Below are 19,433 nucleotides of genomic sequence, written 5' to 3'. Positions count from 1 at the left end.
TGCAAAACGGCGCTAACACAAAACAACCAAACAAACACATGTTTTGGTAATTCAAATTTTATTTCAGAATAAGAGTAATTGTGGACGAGTAGCTTTAGCATGAAAGACATCTTTAATTAATGACGAAAAAAATCTTAATGAATATTTCCATAAGACAATTAAACATTTTTAGAATAAAATATTTGACTAGGATACACCAACACTGTCATTAGACGAAATAGGTTTTTTGTCGTAATAATTTTGTAAAAGTAATAGTATGTCATTTAGCCGTTTTTGTTTTCTTTTAACGAGATCAGTTAGTAAGAATGCATGCTCACGTGATGACGTCAATTGATCTCATTGTATTATTTGGTAATGAAAAAAGCAAGGATAGATATCCAAAAGGGAAAGCTACGTTCCTAAAACGAAGCCCCCACAAAGGTAGCTATGAACGTTGTGGAATTTGATTTATCCCAGATTATTCAAAACTTCTGAATATACTTAGAAATAGGATCGTTTGCTTGTTTGTTTGCTAGATTGATCTGAAAAATTTGAACCTCGCACAAGTTTTCATAATGGGAGAATATGGGAAAATTTTGATAACATTTTTGCGAATAGAATATTTTCTACTATTGTAGATTTTAGTGAATTTTCTCACAGTCGTTGACAAGCATATTGCCTATATTAAGGTGAATAGAATGTATAGATCCATGTGCTTGTTTACGAGTTATTGCCCATGATTAAAAGGAACCGCACATTTCAAGCTGATTTTCAGACATTATTTACAATGTTTTAACATGTTAAACGTTTGAACATCATATTTAATCTTAAGAAAGGCAGTAATGTTGCCGTTTCAATAAATTTACTCACAGATCGGCATTAATTAATAAAATGATTTTCATTTCCATACGCCGAGTCCAGGCTTTATTCTACGTCATCCGGATAAATGACGTTACGCCATTAGCCCCCGGTTAAAAATTATCATAAAATTTAGTCTAGGATGACTCGCTCAAATCGACTTGCTTCAGGAAAACCTGTCCGTCTACAAGTACTTTTAATTGTCTAAGGCTTAGATATGTGAATATACGAATTTTTTTACAATACATTAGAATTAAGAGGATTAATCTACGACGCAGCTTGTGTGCTAATAGACTGGATGCAATCCCAATAGATTATCAAAGACGATAGGACCATTAACTGTGTTACAACAGATTTGATTGATACGATCTGTAGGAGTAATAGGGCTATTATTGAAGATATATAGTATGCAATGGCATGATCAACTAAGAGCGTGTGAAAATTATAATCTTCATGCTGTGTGATATTATTGCTTCTTTATAGTCCTTGAACAATATTTATCAAGTATATAGTTACAGCATATAAACTATATTTTGGGAAATACAACTGAATCTATGTACACTTTGTCCATCTAACTAAAAAGTCCCAGAGGGTTTTCTTTCTCAGCTCCTATCGTCTGCGTTATCTGGATAAAGTATCGCCTTTCACCATGAAAAACGAAGAAAGAAAGCTAAATCGTAATAATGTTGAAGTATTCCGGTATCCCGTTTTCAGCGGGAAGAATTTCCATGCGATTATATTTTTCGGTACTATCTTTATATATCATTTTACGTCATTATGTTTACATGACGAAAGTAGCGTTTGTTGTCTAGGAATATTGCCTAAGGTTTTTGTAATGCAATTATAATTTGAGAGCGGAGCGAGGAAAATAATTGTACGCTTTAGGCTATTGATAACCTAGGAATATCGCCACTATGGTCTTCAGTATTCCATTTGATGATGTGCGATGGACGCGGGGAGAATGTGCATCTGGCCTTTCTTTGGCATTAATAATACTTATAAGAAAAAAATTACTGGTGAATGAACTATACATATAATGTCGCACTCTGTGGTATAAATATTATTTAATAATAATGGGTGAGCGAAGCAACTAGAAAGTTTTCTTGCCTTAGCATTCTATTGCATAGAAAAAAAACGTATGCTTCACAATAGTTTGGCAGGCTGAATGGTGTTGGCGCCGGGAATCCACCATTGCTTTATACCTGTTCGTTTTCCCTGATTTCAAGATATCATTACGTTAACAATTTCTCAGTTTATATTAATTGCCGTTACATTTTATATCACAGACAACTTGCATGATCTCTTAACCCAATAGCGGAATAGTTTGACTTCTCAAGTAAATTTATATTGATGAATCGTAACAATATAACTTCAAAATGCCCTTGATTACCTTTGTATCTAGTGTAGGCTAAAGGTGCTCTTGAAACCACAGTCCACAATGTTTTCAAACAACTCCCCCTAAACGTTAAAATGGTTCTATTGCTACTGAATGCAGAACAAAACTGTATTTCAGGAGAAAATTGTCTGTATTTTTGTTTTAGCATGCCAAAGTGTATTTCAGTGTTGGATGATATGCAATCGTTCTTTGAACGCTTGATTCCCATTGGTCAAAATTTATATCCTGTGATCAATATCTCTATTTTAAGGAGGTAGGTTACCTTGTTACCAGGGTAAATTTAAATTAGTTGAACCGCAGTGATTTTTTGTATTTCGTGTAATTCAATGTTTTAACTGCTACAATCTCAGTTCCGTTTATTTCTGTCCCTTCAAGTGCAATTTTTATCCAGGTTTGAAGTACATGACCCTCTTAAGGTATTTTATATAGAAAGAAGAAGGAAAATACGGATTTTTCACACTTTTCAGTGTATTTTGGTTTCATTGTTATCCGTAAAAGTCTGCATAATTAATAGTTTTACTAGTATGCGCATTAGCTTTCTAATAAAAGCTTAAAATGTATATGTCGCGGGGCTCGTGTTTCCATGGTAACGCATTGTCTCTCATTTTTCAACAATTATGTATGAAAACGGGTTTTTCGATGGCTTCAGTGCTATTCTGTTATTGACCAACATGGAATATTTGGGTAATACGATTAGCAAAATACCAATAACTTTACATGGTACTATGTTTTTCTTAAAGTTTAGAGTAACCATGGCAGCAGAGATGTTTAAAATAGCTTATATGTTGCTTTTTATCGTAATTTCTTATAAAAAAATATTATATAAAATTATCTTTCTTGTTAATGTAGCTTTAAAACATCTTATTTCTAATGTTAGTAATATTTTCATATGAATTGCAGTTAATTTAACAAATTTCACAGCTTAAAATACTTACAGCAGTGTCCGTCGTCTGACATTTTTATTGAAAAATCGTTCTGCATGCTGCTATTATTCTCATGGATATTGTTGAAATGAAAATAAAAAGGCGAAGCTGTGTTCCTTAAATAGACCAGTGTTAACGCTTTTGAGTTTTACAATTAGACATATAGGTCACGGGCTTCGTTTCCATGGTAACATCAATTTAATCTAAGACACCACAATTTTATACTGAAATTTGAACAATTTTAGAGCTTAGTTTTAGTATTTAAGTAACAAATTATCAACGGAAACTGGGAAATAGGTAAAACAAATCAAACTGCCCAATTTTTATTTGTAAATGACCGTAATAAGTTCCCTTTCAGCTAACTATATTCCCAATTACATCAGTTACCATCATTCATTTTCTTACATTCCGCATAACATTTCAATATAATTACATAAAAGAAGCAAAATATTGATCATTTTTCAGAGCAAAAGACTAATAAAAAGTATTTCAGCAAATAATGGCTGTTTAAAAATAGTTCAAATAAAGAAAAAGCACAGAATAATGTACTTTCAAAATAAAAGCTATTAATTTTGCGCGGTAACTGACAAGTAACGTCCTGACGTCAATGACGTCATTTTAAGGCAACAATGTTTTGAAGCGTTTCTGCGGCAGTTCATTCATTATTTCTGCATTATTAAACCATTAAACATAAGATCGGAGGCAGGTTCAAGATTTATTTCCAGAAGAATGGATATACAAACACATTTAGTTTGTCGTAAACGTCGTCGTAAATCGTCACGTTAGCTTCCGGTTAGACATGCGCACTTACAAATATCAAGGTAACCTACCTCCTTAAGACGCTGTCCTGATACGTATCATGAATTTAACTGCAGTGGCTGCATCTTTTGATAAGCTTTACGTACAGTTTTATGTACTGTTCAGAATGTCTCTCCGCAAAGACGTAGTCCGATTAAAGACAAGATATTTTGTCATAACCAGATGAAAGTTGTTACATTTCAAATTTAATAATGATCTTTATTATTATTATTATTATTATTATTATTATTATTTCCATGAAATATTCAAAATGTGAAACGGCGGATTGTCCACTGTAAGTGTTTCATTGTAATTTTTGAAACTAATGTAAAATGATTTCCTTTGATATATTTTTAAAATACAAGTCTTAGTATATTTTGTACTCGAAGTTAATTTGCATTTTTTATAAGTTCTGAAGGTCATAGTAATGTAGGCGAATCACGCTGAATCATATTTAAATGCTTTTCTGTTTTCATTATGAAGATAATTAATTTATCAACTTCCATTTTACTGCATATTAAAGCCAAATTCAAAAGAAATCGTGGATAGAAAAGCGTGGTTGTAATGAAATACTTTGAGATCGATAACATCAAAATGAGTATGAAATCTCTCTCTCTCTCTCTCCCTCTCTCTCTCTCTCTCTCTCTCTCTCTCTCTCTCTTATAAATATCACATATTTGGGTTTGGTCATAAACAAATTGAACCCGAGTTGCTTACTGCATTTATTCAGTTTGACATACAGGACACCGTTGACCTGGAATAGGTCAACGCAGAACAAGCTGCCTAAAGGATATTGTAATTTTATTACAGATTTAGGCTGAATTATACTACAGAGCTATTTTGTGTACCAGATGCGTATTTAATGGTGATCTTTTTATATTTATCTCTCATAAGATGACATACTTTCTTCGTACATAGAAAACAAATTGCAATAAATAAACCTTGAAGAGAGTTAAAGATAATAAACAGATACCACACGATGGTCTCATTTGTAACATTTGCTACAAAAGCAAACACCCATGTGAGACCCATGATAAGGGATAACTTAATATTGATTAGGAACGAGCATGTGCTTTTATTTCTCGTTGCTATGGCTCCCTGTTTCTTTGCGCGAGAAATGTGAATCGCCGTGGAAATGAAAGAAACTATGTCAAAGAGCTTACAAAGAGCAAGTGGGCCTGCAAAAAACAGAAGTAGAGAATATCTCGAAGAAAGCCAGCACACCCTTTTGCCATATTCTGGTTTAAAACTTTGAAATGTTTCATCGATATTTATGAAATCTAAAATTACAGCAGTACAGACTATCGCAACGGGCAGAAGCCAAGCATAGAAAGAATATATAGCAAATCTTTTCCTTCCTTTATTTTCAGGCCCAGACGCCAAAAACCTGTTGGAAAAGGTCATCCAAAGGTCAAATGCAATAACATTCATCCAACAGAATGCAGCAAGGAAGAAGTAATGAACTAAAACGCCTAATATAGTGCATAGTGTGGGTAGTTGTTCAGCTTTAAAGGCCGCTATGAATAATACTTGTGCTGAAAGAAGGGAGATAATAAGACTTACTAAAATCTTTCCAGGAGTGTTTAACAATTGAGGAAATGCTACATATACCGCTAAAGTAATGGCTAATGCTAAAATAGACACGGTAAGTCCAACTAGAGTCATATATCCTTCAACTATGTCCGAATAAAACCGTGGATTTGTAGCACTGCAATCATGCAAGCATTGGTGTGTTTTATTCAGGCATATAAACACGTCTGATCCATTTACGTGAAATTGCTCCTTAGAATAAACTTTCCGGTGCGAAAATATAAGCAAGTAAGAATTGTTTATGAATTTAAACTCTGAAAAATTTAACTGAGTAAAAGTACAATTTTCAGGAAGAAGATCTGGATGATTTTCTCGTTCAGATACAACGAATCTGCTGCACACACCGTTCATTGCAGTACGTGGCGGTGCGCAAACAATTTCTCTACATCTTTGGGAAAGGCTGTCATAGAGTTCATTGTCTTTGCATAGCTGTATAATCTCTGGCTTCTCACTGTGATACACAATGCCGATGTTGATGTCTACAACCATCCTGAGGCTGTAGACCCTAGATGTATCATTTGTAGTAGAACCTGTTGGTGTCATAACAAATTGTTCACAAAGCATTGATTTATCAACAACACCATTACACAAAGCACAGTATTTGTTACGATACACCATTCCAGATTCATCATACGTTATACCATACACACCATCCGTGCAATTCCTAATTAAATCACTCGCACTTGTTTCTTCTGGGTGTGTGCATGTAGAAATAATGGACTGCGAACTCTGACATATTCTGTATGATATTTCCGGTTGTGGTCTGATAAAGTTTAAGATATAGTTGTTCATTTCCGGTAGACTGCGCATTCCAGTTTCATTCCTAAAATGTATTTCTTGTTTCCAGTACAGGAAGTCATTGATAAAGTTGCATTGAGCACAGTACATATTTTTAAACATAATATTAAAATTTGTTCTATCTGAAACCGGAAGTCTATGCAAAATATCGTCATTTTTTGACACACCTTCGCACAAAGTTTTTGTAACATTGTGTTTCCATCTAGTCGAACATTTAGTAACCATAGTAACACCATAATCTCTGTTTTTCACTATTTCCTCTAATATCATACATTCAAACTGGTCCTTTGTCAATGATAGCATTAATGTATTACCATAATTCCCGCAACAATCATTCATTAATCCACAGAGTTTGTCGCAATGACATAGCTTATCCGGAAATGTTTTGTATACATTTTGTATATTCTTTGAGCACTTATATTTCGCACTACAGTGCTCAGAATGTATTCTGAACGTTTCCAACTGAATTTCATAATTTTCATAATAATTGTCCGGTGTTGTAGAAACGTCAATGTATACTTGCCACTGTTTATCGCTTTTCTTAGCAGTTGATGGAGAATCACTTCTTTTGCAAAATACTCCCGATTTAGATACATTTCGGAAAACCAGAAAAATTATTACAGTTTTAAAAATATTACAAATCTTTTTATTCCGATGATCATATCTATCTGCCATGGTTTGCTAACTCCCGGTCAGGTCAATCTTTAGTTTCAGAACACTTATTAATATTTTAGAATAAGGCAATTGAATTTTGCTATATGATTAATTAGATCTCATCCAAGCGCTGATAGTACAAAAAACAAACTTGTTTGTAACACTAGTTATAACATAGAAACTGAATGATACAATTTCAAGATGTATCTCATGTGTATGTTCCAAATAATTATGTTCACAGATATTTATACTGTTACACTGCACAGAGCGTAACAAGAATCTGTGGCGTTCAATTTCACCTGTCCTATCGAATAAATATACGTGTATCGCTAAAGGCTATACTTTCAGTGGATAACTATTGGACAGTTACACATCATGAAAATAAATAAATGTTTTATTCAAGCAAAATACAAAAAAAAAGTTCATAAAACTTCATAAAACTTAACCTTGAAGTAAGCATGAGGTTTTTTTGTTGTTGTTGTTTGTTGTTTTATCTTCTGATGTTTCTGTGGCCTTGTATGCAAGCATGTGACATTGGTTTGCTCTTTCATATATCATACATACAAGATGATTATTCCCTATATGCAAGCATGTGACATTGGTTTGCTCTTTCATATCATATATACAAGATGATTATTCCTATATGCAAGCATGTGACATGGTTTGCTCCTTCATTTATCATACATACAAGATGATTATTCCCTATTGCAAGCTTTGTGACATTGGTTTGCTCTTTCTATATCATATTACAAGATGATTATTCCTATATGCAAGCATGTGACATTGGTTTGCTCCTTCATTTATCATATATACAAGATGATTATTCCCTATATGCAAGAATGTGACATTGGTTTGCTCTTTCATATATCATATATACAAGATGATTATTCCCTATATGCAAGCATGTGACATTGGTTTGCTCTTTCATATATCATATATACAAGATGGTTATTCCCTATATGCAAGCATGTGACATTGGTTTGCTCTTTCATATATCATATATACAAGATGGTTATTCCCTATATGCAAGCATGTGACATGGTTTGCTCTTTCAATATCATAATATACAAGATGATTATTCCCTATATGCAAGCATGTGACATTGGTTGCTCCTTCATTTATCATACATACAAGATGATTATTCCCTATATGCAAGCATGTGACATTGGTTTGCTCTTTCATATATCATATATACAAGATGGTTATTCCCTATATGCAAGCATGTGACATTGGTTTGCTCTTTCATATATCATATATACAAGATGGTTATTCCCTATATGCAAGCATATGACATTGGTTTGCTCTTTCATATATCATATATACAAGATGATTATTCCCTATATGCAAGCATGTGACATTGGTTTGCTCCTTCATTTATCATACATACAAGATGATTATTCCCTATATGCAAGCATGTGACATTGGTTTGCTCTTTCATATATCATATATACAAGATGCTTATTCCCTATATGCAAGCATGTGACATTGGTTTGCTCTTTCATATATCATATATACAAGATGGTTATTCCCTATGTGCAAGCATGTGACATTGGTTTGCTCTTTCATATATCATATATACAAGATGGTTATTCCCTATATGCAAGCATGTGACATTGGTTTGCTCTTTCATATATCATATATACAAGATGATTATTCCCTATATGCAAGCATGTGACATTGGTTTGCTCTTTCATATATCATATATACAAGATGGTTATTCCCTATATGCAAGCATGTGACATTGCTATTTGAAATATCAAATATATAATATGATTAATCGTTGTATGCCAACATGTGACATTGCTCTTTCATAAATCATACATATGAGAATATGCAAGCATGTGACTTTGCATTGCTCTTTCATTTATCATATAAATAAGTTGATTATTCCCTATATGCAAACCTGTGACATTGCTATTTAAAATGTCATATGTATGATATGTGTTTCCCCGTATGCTAATGTGTGACATTACTATTTATTTTACCTCTCATTTGTCTACAATGATAAAATCCCATTACCCGAGAAAGAGATATTTTGACTATCAAAAACATTTTCATCCTTTCTGACACGTGACCAAGCGAAAGTGACTGTCAGGTTATGTGACCGCGCTGATATTTTGAATGTCATATAAGGGCAATTAACTGCTTCAATTTTTTAGCCAAATGATTGCCTCCCTTGTACAGATATAGTAGCGACGTCACTATTCAATGTGTACATAGGCGATTACTGCACTAAAGATGAAACTATTAAAACAGTTTATGTATAAAATTTTGTTCGGTATAATATAATAAATATCATATGGAATAATCATCTTAAATACATGATATATCAATATATAAATATCATATGGCAGCGTATGTGACATTGATATCGTCAACCCTCGAAACAGAATGTCACTACTCAGCTTTCGCCTCGGATGACATTCTGGCCTCGGGTTGACAATATCAATGTCACATACGCTGCCATATGATATTTATATATTGATATATCATGTATTTAAGATGATTATTCCCCATATGTAAGCATGTGACACTGTTGGATTGATATATTATATGTATAAAATGATTATTCCCTTTATGCAAACATAATAACTATGACATTGCTATTTGATGTATCATATGTATAAGATGATTATTCCCCATATGCAAACATATGAAATTGTTCATAAATTTGAAAATGGTATTCAGATCCAACAAACTGAAACTATTTTTAAGATATGACATTTTCCTATCGATACCAGCATAATAACAAACACTTCAATGTCTATAATCTATGTGGTGCAGTTCCAAAACAGTACATACAGCAGCTTCATTAAATCATTAAAATGCAGCATGAATGTATGTAGTGGAAATACATATAATAATGAATATACCAAAAAGACGACTATCTACATTTTAGTGAACTAAAATACAAACTAAGTAGTGTTCATTGTCAATTTTAAAATATCGATGACATTTTATTCACTTTCAAAAGATATTGCCCTTTATCTGTTTGTTATCTAAAGTTGTAGGATCAGTATCGTTTGATGTGTTTAGAGCACTAAACATTCTTTCCAGAAACATACAGGTTTACATATAGTTTTTTGAAGTACGTTATACATTCACGTTGACAGAATATGTTTTGGATTCAGTGTTGTTATATTTTCTGTTCCTTTGTGATCATGGAGTCCGTTCAATGCCTGAGTTAAGCCGGTGCTAGAAGGTGTCAGGGGTGTTCCACTTCCACTACCTCTCATTAACAGACTCAATCTGACCGAGTCTGCTATTATTTGGCTTGGTTGCATTCTATGTTTCCAAAGGATCTTCTTACAGATTTTATAGATATTTTACAATCAGCTTTGTCGTTCGTGGATAACCATGTGGAAGTGTTTTCACATTCTACATTTGATCAATATCTCAGGCGGTCCGGCTGGACATCTAACGCACAGTCTGTGGTGAATAATATGAAGTATAGGTAGCCCGGGACAGAAGTATAAAACTGTTTGAAACTATTTCAATACATTATACATGTATATTTATAGTTCTTTTTCGAAGATCAAATATTGATTTCTGTGACGTTTTCCAATAATATAGATATACAATTACACTCCGTAGATTTACATCAAATAAACAGTTGGTTGATTAGAAAAACAAAAACAGGAGATAGAATAAATAAGGGTCAGTAATTGGCATAATTATAGTGTAAATTCAGCTACAATGTTTCATTTGTTTACGTTTCCGTATCCCTACGATTTAGCTTAAATCAAGTATCTTGGATGGTTAATGTTTATAAAAGATTATTACAGAGGATGCTATCACACAATTATAAAGCTTATGATATTTTGGCTAAGATGCAGCATTTCTTTTAAGCATCTGGATGCGATAGCAACCAACTTATTTGCATAATTAGTATATCATTAAGATCGGTAAAAATTGAATTTCATTGATACATCTGGGTCATTCTTTCAGAAAAATATGACCCAGTTTCATGAATCAAATAATAACAAACTTGATCAGTACAATGTAAATGTAAAAATGTGGCTGTACATTTCAGTATTAGAAATAATAATATAAACAATGAAGTGTACAAATGGAAATGAGCTGAATTTTACAACCTTATAGAATAGATTATAAGCATAAATCATGTAATTACTGTTTTGAACAGTTACATGCAGTTATTTACTGGATAATGAGAAATATTGCTGCAATGTCCACATATCTTGCATGATTTGCATAATTCAAACAAACAAATATCACTGTTAATGCACTTAAGGTGTTAAGGGTACCATCTATACCCTTGTGGTTCTGCAGGTGTTATACCATGCACAATCATTCCCTTTATTTGAAATTAATATTCAAACGTATTTTGATATAGTTTCAATCTTCTTAAGCATGTTTTAAGGACGGAACTTTTCCTAATGGAAACCGATTTCACAGGTACGTTTAGTAATTATATAGTGGATGATAGACAAAAAAACGTATATATCAAACATACTTCTGTTGCTAAATGTACGTGGGTTGCTCAAACAGTATAAACACATCAATAATGAAACGATAGTGAGAGATAAAACATGGAGATAGAAGGGTGAGAGACTGATAATGTTGGAAAACAGGCCTGTTCAGTATATTTCATCATAAAATTCGTAAACTGATGATAATGGAAGACGTAATTTAGCTGTATCCTACGCTCTCCAGGTTTTCGGACTCAGTATTCTATAAGTTCATTTTGTTATATTACAGTTTAAGAATTAAGATTCAAGAAATTTCATTATTTTAAACTGGATTGGCTTCCTTTAAAGGGGAATAGAGACAGAATAGATCTGATAGAACAAAAGCTGGATTCCTTCTTATTGTTTATCATACTTTATACATAGCGGCAACAGCATTGAAACTTAACTACTAGCTTCTATGTTAGATGAACTATATTACAGCAAAACACATTTATGTTGGTAAATATACAAGGGCAGCATTATAATCGTGAACGGCGTCACCTAGTCGTTTGTTTACTTTTAGTTTCGTTTCAGGATACTAGCCAGTCGTGTAAATAAATACCCATTTTCATTTAGAATTTCTTCTATCATGGAACATTCGCCTTTGTTAGATGAAGGGTAAACTTCGAGAATATTGGGAAAAATTAACTAAATAATTATATAAATAAAAAGTCGTCCACAAAGCTGAATTTAGATATTTTTTGTTGACAGTGACCAATGAGCGAAGCGGCAAAGGAAATCATTGCGTAGGAGTTTGATTCTTCACTATGTAGCAATATGTGTTTTTACTAAATTATGGATCCATCTGTTACTTTAACCTGCTCTTGTTTGAGGGTCAGCTATTGTTGGAAAACACTCATAGCCCAATCCTTTTGCTTCCGATTTCAATAAGTAACTTTGAATGATTTTCAAACTTCCATTTATCCATGTTATGATAATGCATGGTTTACATTTCATTTTACAAAAAAAACATATTCGATTGCAATAAAATATGCTTAAACCTAATAAAACTCGAACAAACAAACACACAAATCAGATCACTGCAGCGCGTAGGCAAACTTAAGCTCTTAATGGAAAATGGGAGCGTTATCAAAAAACACCCTAGCATCATGTCTCTTGATATTTATAAATACAAACTAACAACTGGGGCCGTATTCACGAAGCAACTAAGATAAAAAATATTTCTTAAATATTAAGTTTTTCCTTATATTCTAAGATTTTTCTGATAAGTATAGAAACACTTCTCAATGAGTATTTTAGACTGAACAATATTTGACAGACTGACTTACTAGTGAACATAGCATCAAACAGTAATTTACCACAAGCAAATAAAGTTCGTAACTAAAAAGAAACAGTGCACTTGACTATATGATGCAGATAATAAAGTTTGAATCACTCAGCTAAAACTCATTAGTTATATCTATGTCAATAATTTTGGTGTAAGCCATACAGTATTCTTGAAATTTCTTCTATTTGAGATCAAGTTTTACTGTCTAGATACTGTGTAAGATATACACATTTTCCATTTACATAACACACTCTACACAAATGTTAATTAATAAATAATATGTTTTTAATATCAGGCTTCCACTGCTTAATTTCTTCCTGTGTTTTGTACTGGTAATTTTGGAGCAGAAGTCACCTCAACATACTGAAATGTAGAATACATCATGTAAGTTTATATATATCCAGATCATGAATTGTTAAAAATTTACATATAAAGTGAAAACCTTAAAAACATAAACAAGAAGGCTTTCACCTGACCTAGTTACCCAAGATAACCTAGCATCTAACTTGGTCTAGATTTCAGGGACAATCATTTTGACCATGATTTATGAAAATCAGGTAGTTCAGTATGGTTTTCAATGACTGACCAAGTGACACACATTTTTGACCTAAGGTACCCACTTCTGAACTTGACCTAGATTTCATACAGACAAACATTCTGAAAAGATTTATGATGACCAAGTTGAAAAAGTGACCTCTGAAGTATTTACAAAAAGTGACCTCTGAAGAATTTAAAAATGTTTTCTATAATTTGGCCTAATTAACTAGTTTCTCCCATTAGTGACCCAGTTATAAATTTATCTTAGATTTTAACCAGAATAACATTTCCACTAAGTCTCATACATATCAAGTAGAAATTGTGGTCATTAAGTGTTCACAATGACTCTCTATGATTTGACATACTGACCTAGTTTTTGACCTAGATAATTCAGTTTGGGCCTTGACATAGATTTCATATACACAAACATTCTGATGAAGTTTTATGAAGATTAAGCATAAAATGTGGCCTCTAGAGTGTTAAAAATGTTTTCTGTGATTTCACCAAGTGACCCCGTTACCTTAGGTAACCCAGTTTTCAACCTGACTTAGATTTCAAAGAGAGAAACATTCTGACATATGACATATTTTTTATGTAGATCTAGTAGTTACTGTGGCATCTGGGGTGTTATCAATGTTTTCCTATGATTTGACCTAGTTTTAGACATTGAGTAATCAAGTTTTAGACTTATACTACATTTTTTAGACATAGACATTCTGACAAAGATTTATCATGACAAAGTAGAAAATGTGGCATCTAGAGTTATCAACAACCTCTTTCCAAGACTCTCCCTAGTAACCTAGTTTCTGATCAAAAAATGTAACCAAGTTTTATGAAGATTATGTATAAAATGTGGCCTCTGGAATGTTGGTAAGTTTTGTTTTTTTTTACATTTGACCGAAAGACCTAGTTTTTGATCTCATGTGTTGTAGACAGCTTTGCCCGAAGTTTTGTGTTAACAGTGATAAAAACAAAATATCTAACTTACCCACAGTATAACCTTGAATCAACAGTCAACCAAAATGTTTCTGTCTGTCTGCTAGCATGTTGTCCACTATGTTCCATCTGAAATATTGATTCTATTAATTACAGAAAAGCACATAAATATTAAGAAAGTTAATGGAAATTGTAATTGTGCTTCACAACTTAAAGGTATATTGTGCCCAAATTTCATATTATGCAAATATGAGCAATTTCTATACAGTGAAAATGTAAACACAACATACATGTAATTGGTTGTGTTTTTTTTTTAATATAGTGCAATTGCTTTAAAAATTTAATTGTGGCTGAAGCTTTATATAAACATATTTATTTGACTTATTCAGTAAAATTGAATGTAACTGATCAGATGAGGATTTTCTAGATTAAAATTTACATGTTAAAATAAAATATCTTACTAGTGAAAATGAGCATAGCACATCTTTAAATATGTTATCATGGTCCTATATGTATACAATCAACCCTTGATTTGACAATGCAACTTAAAATCTCTAGCATGGAGAAACTAAATTACAATTGTCAGTATTGATGCATCATTCTATTCTACTTCCAGTAACTCCACAATTTGTAAAAATGTCAGCTTAAGTATTATGAATCCTGGAGACATTTACATTGGCTATTTATAACTTCACTACCACAGGAAATAAAAGATAATGATAATCAAGCTTTGTCAAGTATTGCTGTTGAGTGAAGTGCTTGTACTGTTTGGATATATTACATAGTATTAATACATTTGGCTAGAGTGCAGGGAGCTCTCAGAAACAAAAAGTCACAACCAGGAGCTAGGGTTACTTCTGCATATAACACATAGTCAAGAAAAGTAAAAATGCAACTTCAATTCATGGCCAATATTCATTCTTGAAACTTGTTTGAAGATATTTTGTTATACATTTATCATTATTCATTAAATCCAATTTGTGAGTCTAATATAGTGATTTTCTGATACTCAAAGCCTATAAATTTTCACCTAGCAGCATGTCTTGTAATTCAAGTATATACAGTTTTAACCCATGACATGTGTTTACCAAAACTAAATGTTACTGAATGTAGAAGTTGATTACAAACTTGTGAGCAAACATTTGTTCCAAATTGCCTAACTTAACAAAAAAAAAAACCTATTTTCAAAAAAAATCTTTATCAAATTATCCAGATCCAATAAGAGCCTTCATTCAGTTTTTTTCCCAGTTTTAGCATTGTTGCACTAATTTCATTAATTTTGAAATGGTGGAGTCACTGAAGTATACCAGCCAGACTGTGTGATATTATAAAATTTGGAAACATAAACATGTCAGCTTTTTAAATCTGATAATATTAAATAAAAAATTAACTGTATTGTTTTCTTTAAAACATGGCTGGATTTATTGTGTTACAAGTGACAATTGTGGAGGTGATAGTAGCAATAACCTCAGGAAAGATAACTCTTGCAAACACTTGATTCAGCATTTCTAAAAAATGTGACCACAAAAAACTTGAATGCTTGCTTTCACTGTTTAAACCTTGCTTATTGTGTTGCATGTAGGGTATCTTAAACACTGTTTAAACCTTGCTTATTGTGTTGCATGTAGGGTATCTTAAATACTGAATTATTTTTAAGACAGGAAAGACATTATGCAGACTGGAAATTATACACTGTTCTTCAAAGTGAAAGTAATCATGTATTTAAACGGGACTAAAATTTCATTTTTATATCGAATGACTGCATGATATCTCTAAAGAAACTAGGGAAGTCTTCCTTTCTTGTAGATAAATAAGTCATATTAAAATATATCAAATACATGTAGCAGAACAAAATGCAATTAGCTGCAGTCACAAAAACCTGAAAAAATGTGTTACATGTCAAAATCTAGGACATGAATTTACCACCCTATAAATTTTATGGTCTAAAGCACAATTGACTTGTCATTCATACACATACACCTCTCCGAAAACATAATTTTCATCTTGTAATCAAAACTAATAAAAAGGTGATGATTGCCGAGACAGCTGTCATTGTGTGAATGTTTACAAGTATGCTGTATCTTGTAATTTCCTGAAAGATCAATCATCCCCTTAGACCTTGTCTGATAGAATATCATTCTCTAGTTAGTCTTGGTAAACTAATTTATGCAAACCATGTATATATACATGATTTCCAAATAATTTCAAAATTTTCAAACCGAAAGTGAAAGTAGAACTGAAATTTAAAAATGCTGTTCTGTCTGAATTTAAATTGATATATTTATATCTGTTTATGTTTCTAACCTACATATTTATATTACAAAAATAACCATAACCAACATCGCGAATGACAATTTTTGAAATGACTAACACGCCGCAGAAATCCATCATGAAAAGTCTTGTTCAAAGGGCAAATATTTTCCGGCTCCGAAGTTTCACAAACCAATAATTGATGTCATTTATACCAGTAATGTAATAGAAATTACTTACCACCAACATGAACGTAAATATCAAGTCATTGTCTGTGTTCTTCGTTAAAACATCTGAAAAACACGCAGCGAGTCGACGTCGTCCGCCATTTTTTTTCGATTGATGATGCTGCGCGCGCAGCTTTTGTTCCATAGCAACAGAGTTAAGAAATTTCTTAACGAAAAAGTTTTTCTTAGCTAAGTAATTTCCTAAGATGCTTCTAACTTAAATATTTTGACTTAGTAAAGAAGAAAATTTCTTTACTAAGTCAAAATATTTAAGTTAAGAAGTTTCTTAGTGAAATCTAAGAAAATTTCTAAGATGCTTCGTGGATACCCTGATTGATAAAGCTTAATAAAATAGTATTTAGATAATATTCTGCTAGGAAGATGATCAAGTTACATTTTAATAATCGGCCGCATGTGTCGATGATATACACACTACAACACATAACTGTAAAACCAGTTATTAATGTATAAACATACACACATACATGTTTAATATATCAATGCATAATTTATTTATGAAAGTTGCTTATTGTGATTTTACCAATTTAAAGGTATATTAGATCCAAATTTCAAACTCTATACTGTACAGATATACACAGTATAAATGTCTGCTACTACAAAAATCCACGATGCACAATCACGTGGTCTATGACGTCACGCCGTAGGTATCGCGTCAAGCACTTTTGTCAATAAAGTGTCGATTCCAAACAAAAACGGCCATCTGAAGACTTCAGCAGGAGAAAGCGGGTTTTGTACGGTTCTGGAATCAGCTTGGAGCGATAGCAAGAGCTTAAAGGCTATTTGAGATGTTTGGTTAGTTTGTCTATTATTCCAGCAAAACTAAAGCAGCCACGGCAGATGCTGTGTGATCGGAGGTACGCATTGATATAAGGACTTGCAATATACAAAAGATTTTTACAAAAAATCGTAAAAGAATACTTACGAAGCATTTTTCTTATTGAATCGACGCTTTGTTAACAAAAAAAATTGCTTGGCGGGATACCTACGCGTTATAGACCACTGATTATGCACCGTGAAAAAGCGGGCTGCTTTTAACAATCAACTGTTATTGCATGGCATTCTATTAAGAATGTAGTTCTACGAGGGTGGGATCAAAAGTAATGCCACTGGCTATTGATAACCGCTATTTTTAGCGCGAGTACAAAATTCACGCCTTGCACATGTTCCCCGTTGTAATAGCTTTCAATCGACGTATAAACTATACATGTAGACACAATATCTCGCATTCACATTTGCACAAACCCTACTCGTAGGCGGTTAGGCAAAATGGTTGGTAAAGGAGCAAAAATGCGAACGAAATTAGTTCTTACATTAAGACTTGCGCTTCACTCGGAAGAGGTTCAAAGGACATTTATGCTGACATATGTGCTGTTTATGGTAGTAATGAAAGGTCCTTTTCCACAATTTGCAGATGGGTTAGGAAATTTTGTGCAGGTGTGGAGTCTGTCAAAAATGCGCTAAAACTGGTCGACCTAAGTCTGCAAGTAGTCCAAGGAAAACGAATAGTACTTTCTGACGCAAGGTATACTTCTCAGCAGATTGCGGACATGGTTAGCATTTCAAAAGCATTTGTGTTGCGCATTCTGCGAAATATTTTGAAATTGAAGAAGAAAAATGCTAGGTGGGTCCCGCATTTGCTCACTGATGATCAAAAGCGCACGCGCGGTAAGATGACGCGCAAGCTTTTGAAAAGGTTTCCAAGATACGATCAAAAAACATTTATGAATGTAGTAACAGGTGATGAGTCTTGGATATATTTCTTCGAACCGCATCGAAAAATTAGTAACCGAGTATGGCTGACCAAAAATGCCAGAAGGCCTTGCATTGCCAAAAGGATTGCAAGTGTGAAAAAGGTTATGTATGCCATATTTTTCACTACTAAAGGTCTCGCCATCCAGGTTCCTGTATCCAAAGGCAAGTCAATGAATTCCAAGTTTTATAAGAAAAAAGTTCTTAAAAAGCTTCTAAAGTATTTCCAGAAACGTCGACCAAAGACGGGTATCCGAGTCATCCATTTGTTACATGACGTCGTTTTTGAATGAACATGGAGTATATGTTCTAGAACACACAGCCTATTCCGGATCTAGCCCCCTGTGACGTTTTCCTTCTCCCTCGTCTCAAGAAAAGGCTTGCAGGCAGAAAATATACATCCCGCCAAAAGTTGGGGGCCGCCATATTTAACCTCCTTAGTGATATACCTGAAAAAGGCTATCAGAAAGCTTCTAAGGATTGGATTAAAAGATTGAGACGTTGTGTATCTGTCAAAGGAGATTACTTTGAAGGTTTGAAATAAAGATTTTCTTAATCCAACCTTTAGTTGTCATTTAACACCATTGGTTGCATCACTTTTGATCCCACCCTCGTATATACAAACAAAGTTACATATAATGAGGATTTTATACTTTTGAAGTAAATATCTAAGGATAAAATATTTTAGTGAAAAATAGACATTTTATTTCTTGAAAAAATTCACGGCCGACTTTTGTACATAAGACTTGGTGAATAAAAGACGATTACTTGAAAATTAGTGCTAAAATTAATACTGGCGTAAGTAAACATGCTCCATACTGCTTTATTATTTCAGTATTTTCAGTATTATTTTTCAAACATTATACCGGTATTTTCTTTTTGCATAAACACTGAGAAATCCGAAATATATAGGATAAACAATGTCATTGCACATTCTAAAATTGTGATTAGACAATGTAT

The 19,433-nt window shown here is 32.9% G+C and overlaps 1 protein-coding gene and 1 long non-coding RNA gene across 3 annotated transcripts; both read right to left on the bottom strand.

Moving 5' to 3' along the window:
* Window positions 1–4,635: 4,635 nt before the first annotated feature.
* On the bottom strand, window positions 4,636–7,584 carry LOC123552405 (uncharacterized). The gene has a single exon (XM_045342056.2). The coding sequence runs from the start codon at window positions 7,015–7,017 to the stop codon at window positions 4,777–4,779; it is 2,241 nt and encodes a 746-aa protein (XP_045197991.2). The 5' UTR covers window positions 7,018–7,584; the 3' UTR covers window positions 4,636–4,776.
* Window positions 7,585–9,756: 2,172 nt separating this feature from the next.
* Window positions 9,757–16,840, bottom strand: LOC123552407 (uncharacterized). Of its 2 annotated transcripts, none has more exons than XR_008370723.1 (3): window positions 16,717–16,840; window positions 14,279–14,355; window positions 9,757–13,116 (listed from the first exon to the last, which is right to left on the bottom strand). It is a non-coding gene; the product is annotated as an uncharacterized LOC123552407 (long non-coding RNA). The 2 variants fall into 2 exon arrangements; XR_008370724.1 differs by lacking the exon at window positions 16,717–16,840 and adding an exon at window positions 14,688–14,919.
* Between the last annotated feature and the right edge of the window lie 2,593 nt (window positions 16,841–19,433).

Source organism: Mercenaria mercenaria, chromosome 4, assembly GCF_021730395.1.
Source record: "Mercenaria mercenaria strain notata chromosome 4, MADL_Memer_1, whole genome shotgun sequence".
Taxonomy (NCBI): Eukaryota; Metazoa; Mollusca; class Bivalvia; order Venerida; family Veneridae; genus Mercenaria; species Mercenaria mercenaria.
This window is presented reverse-complemented; position numbering and strand designations above follow the sequence as displayed.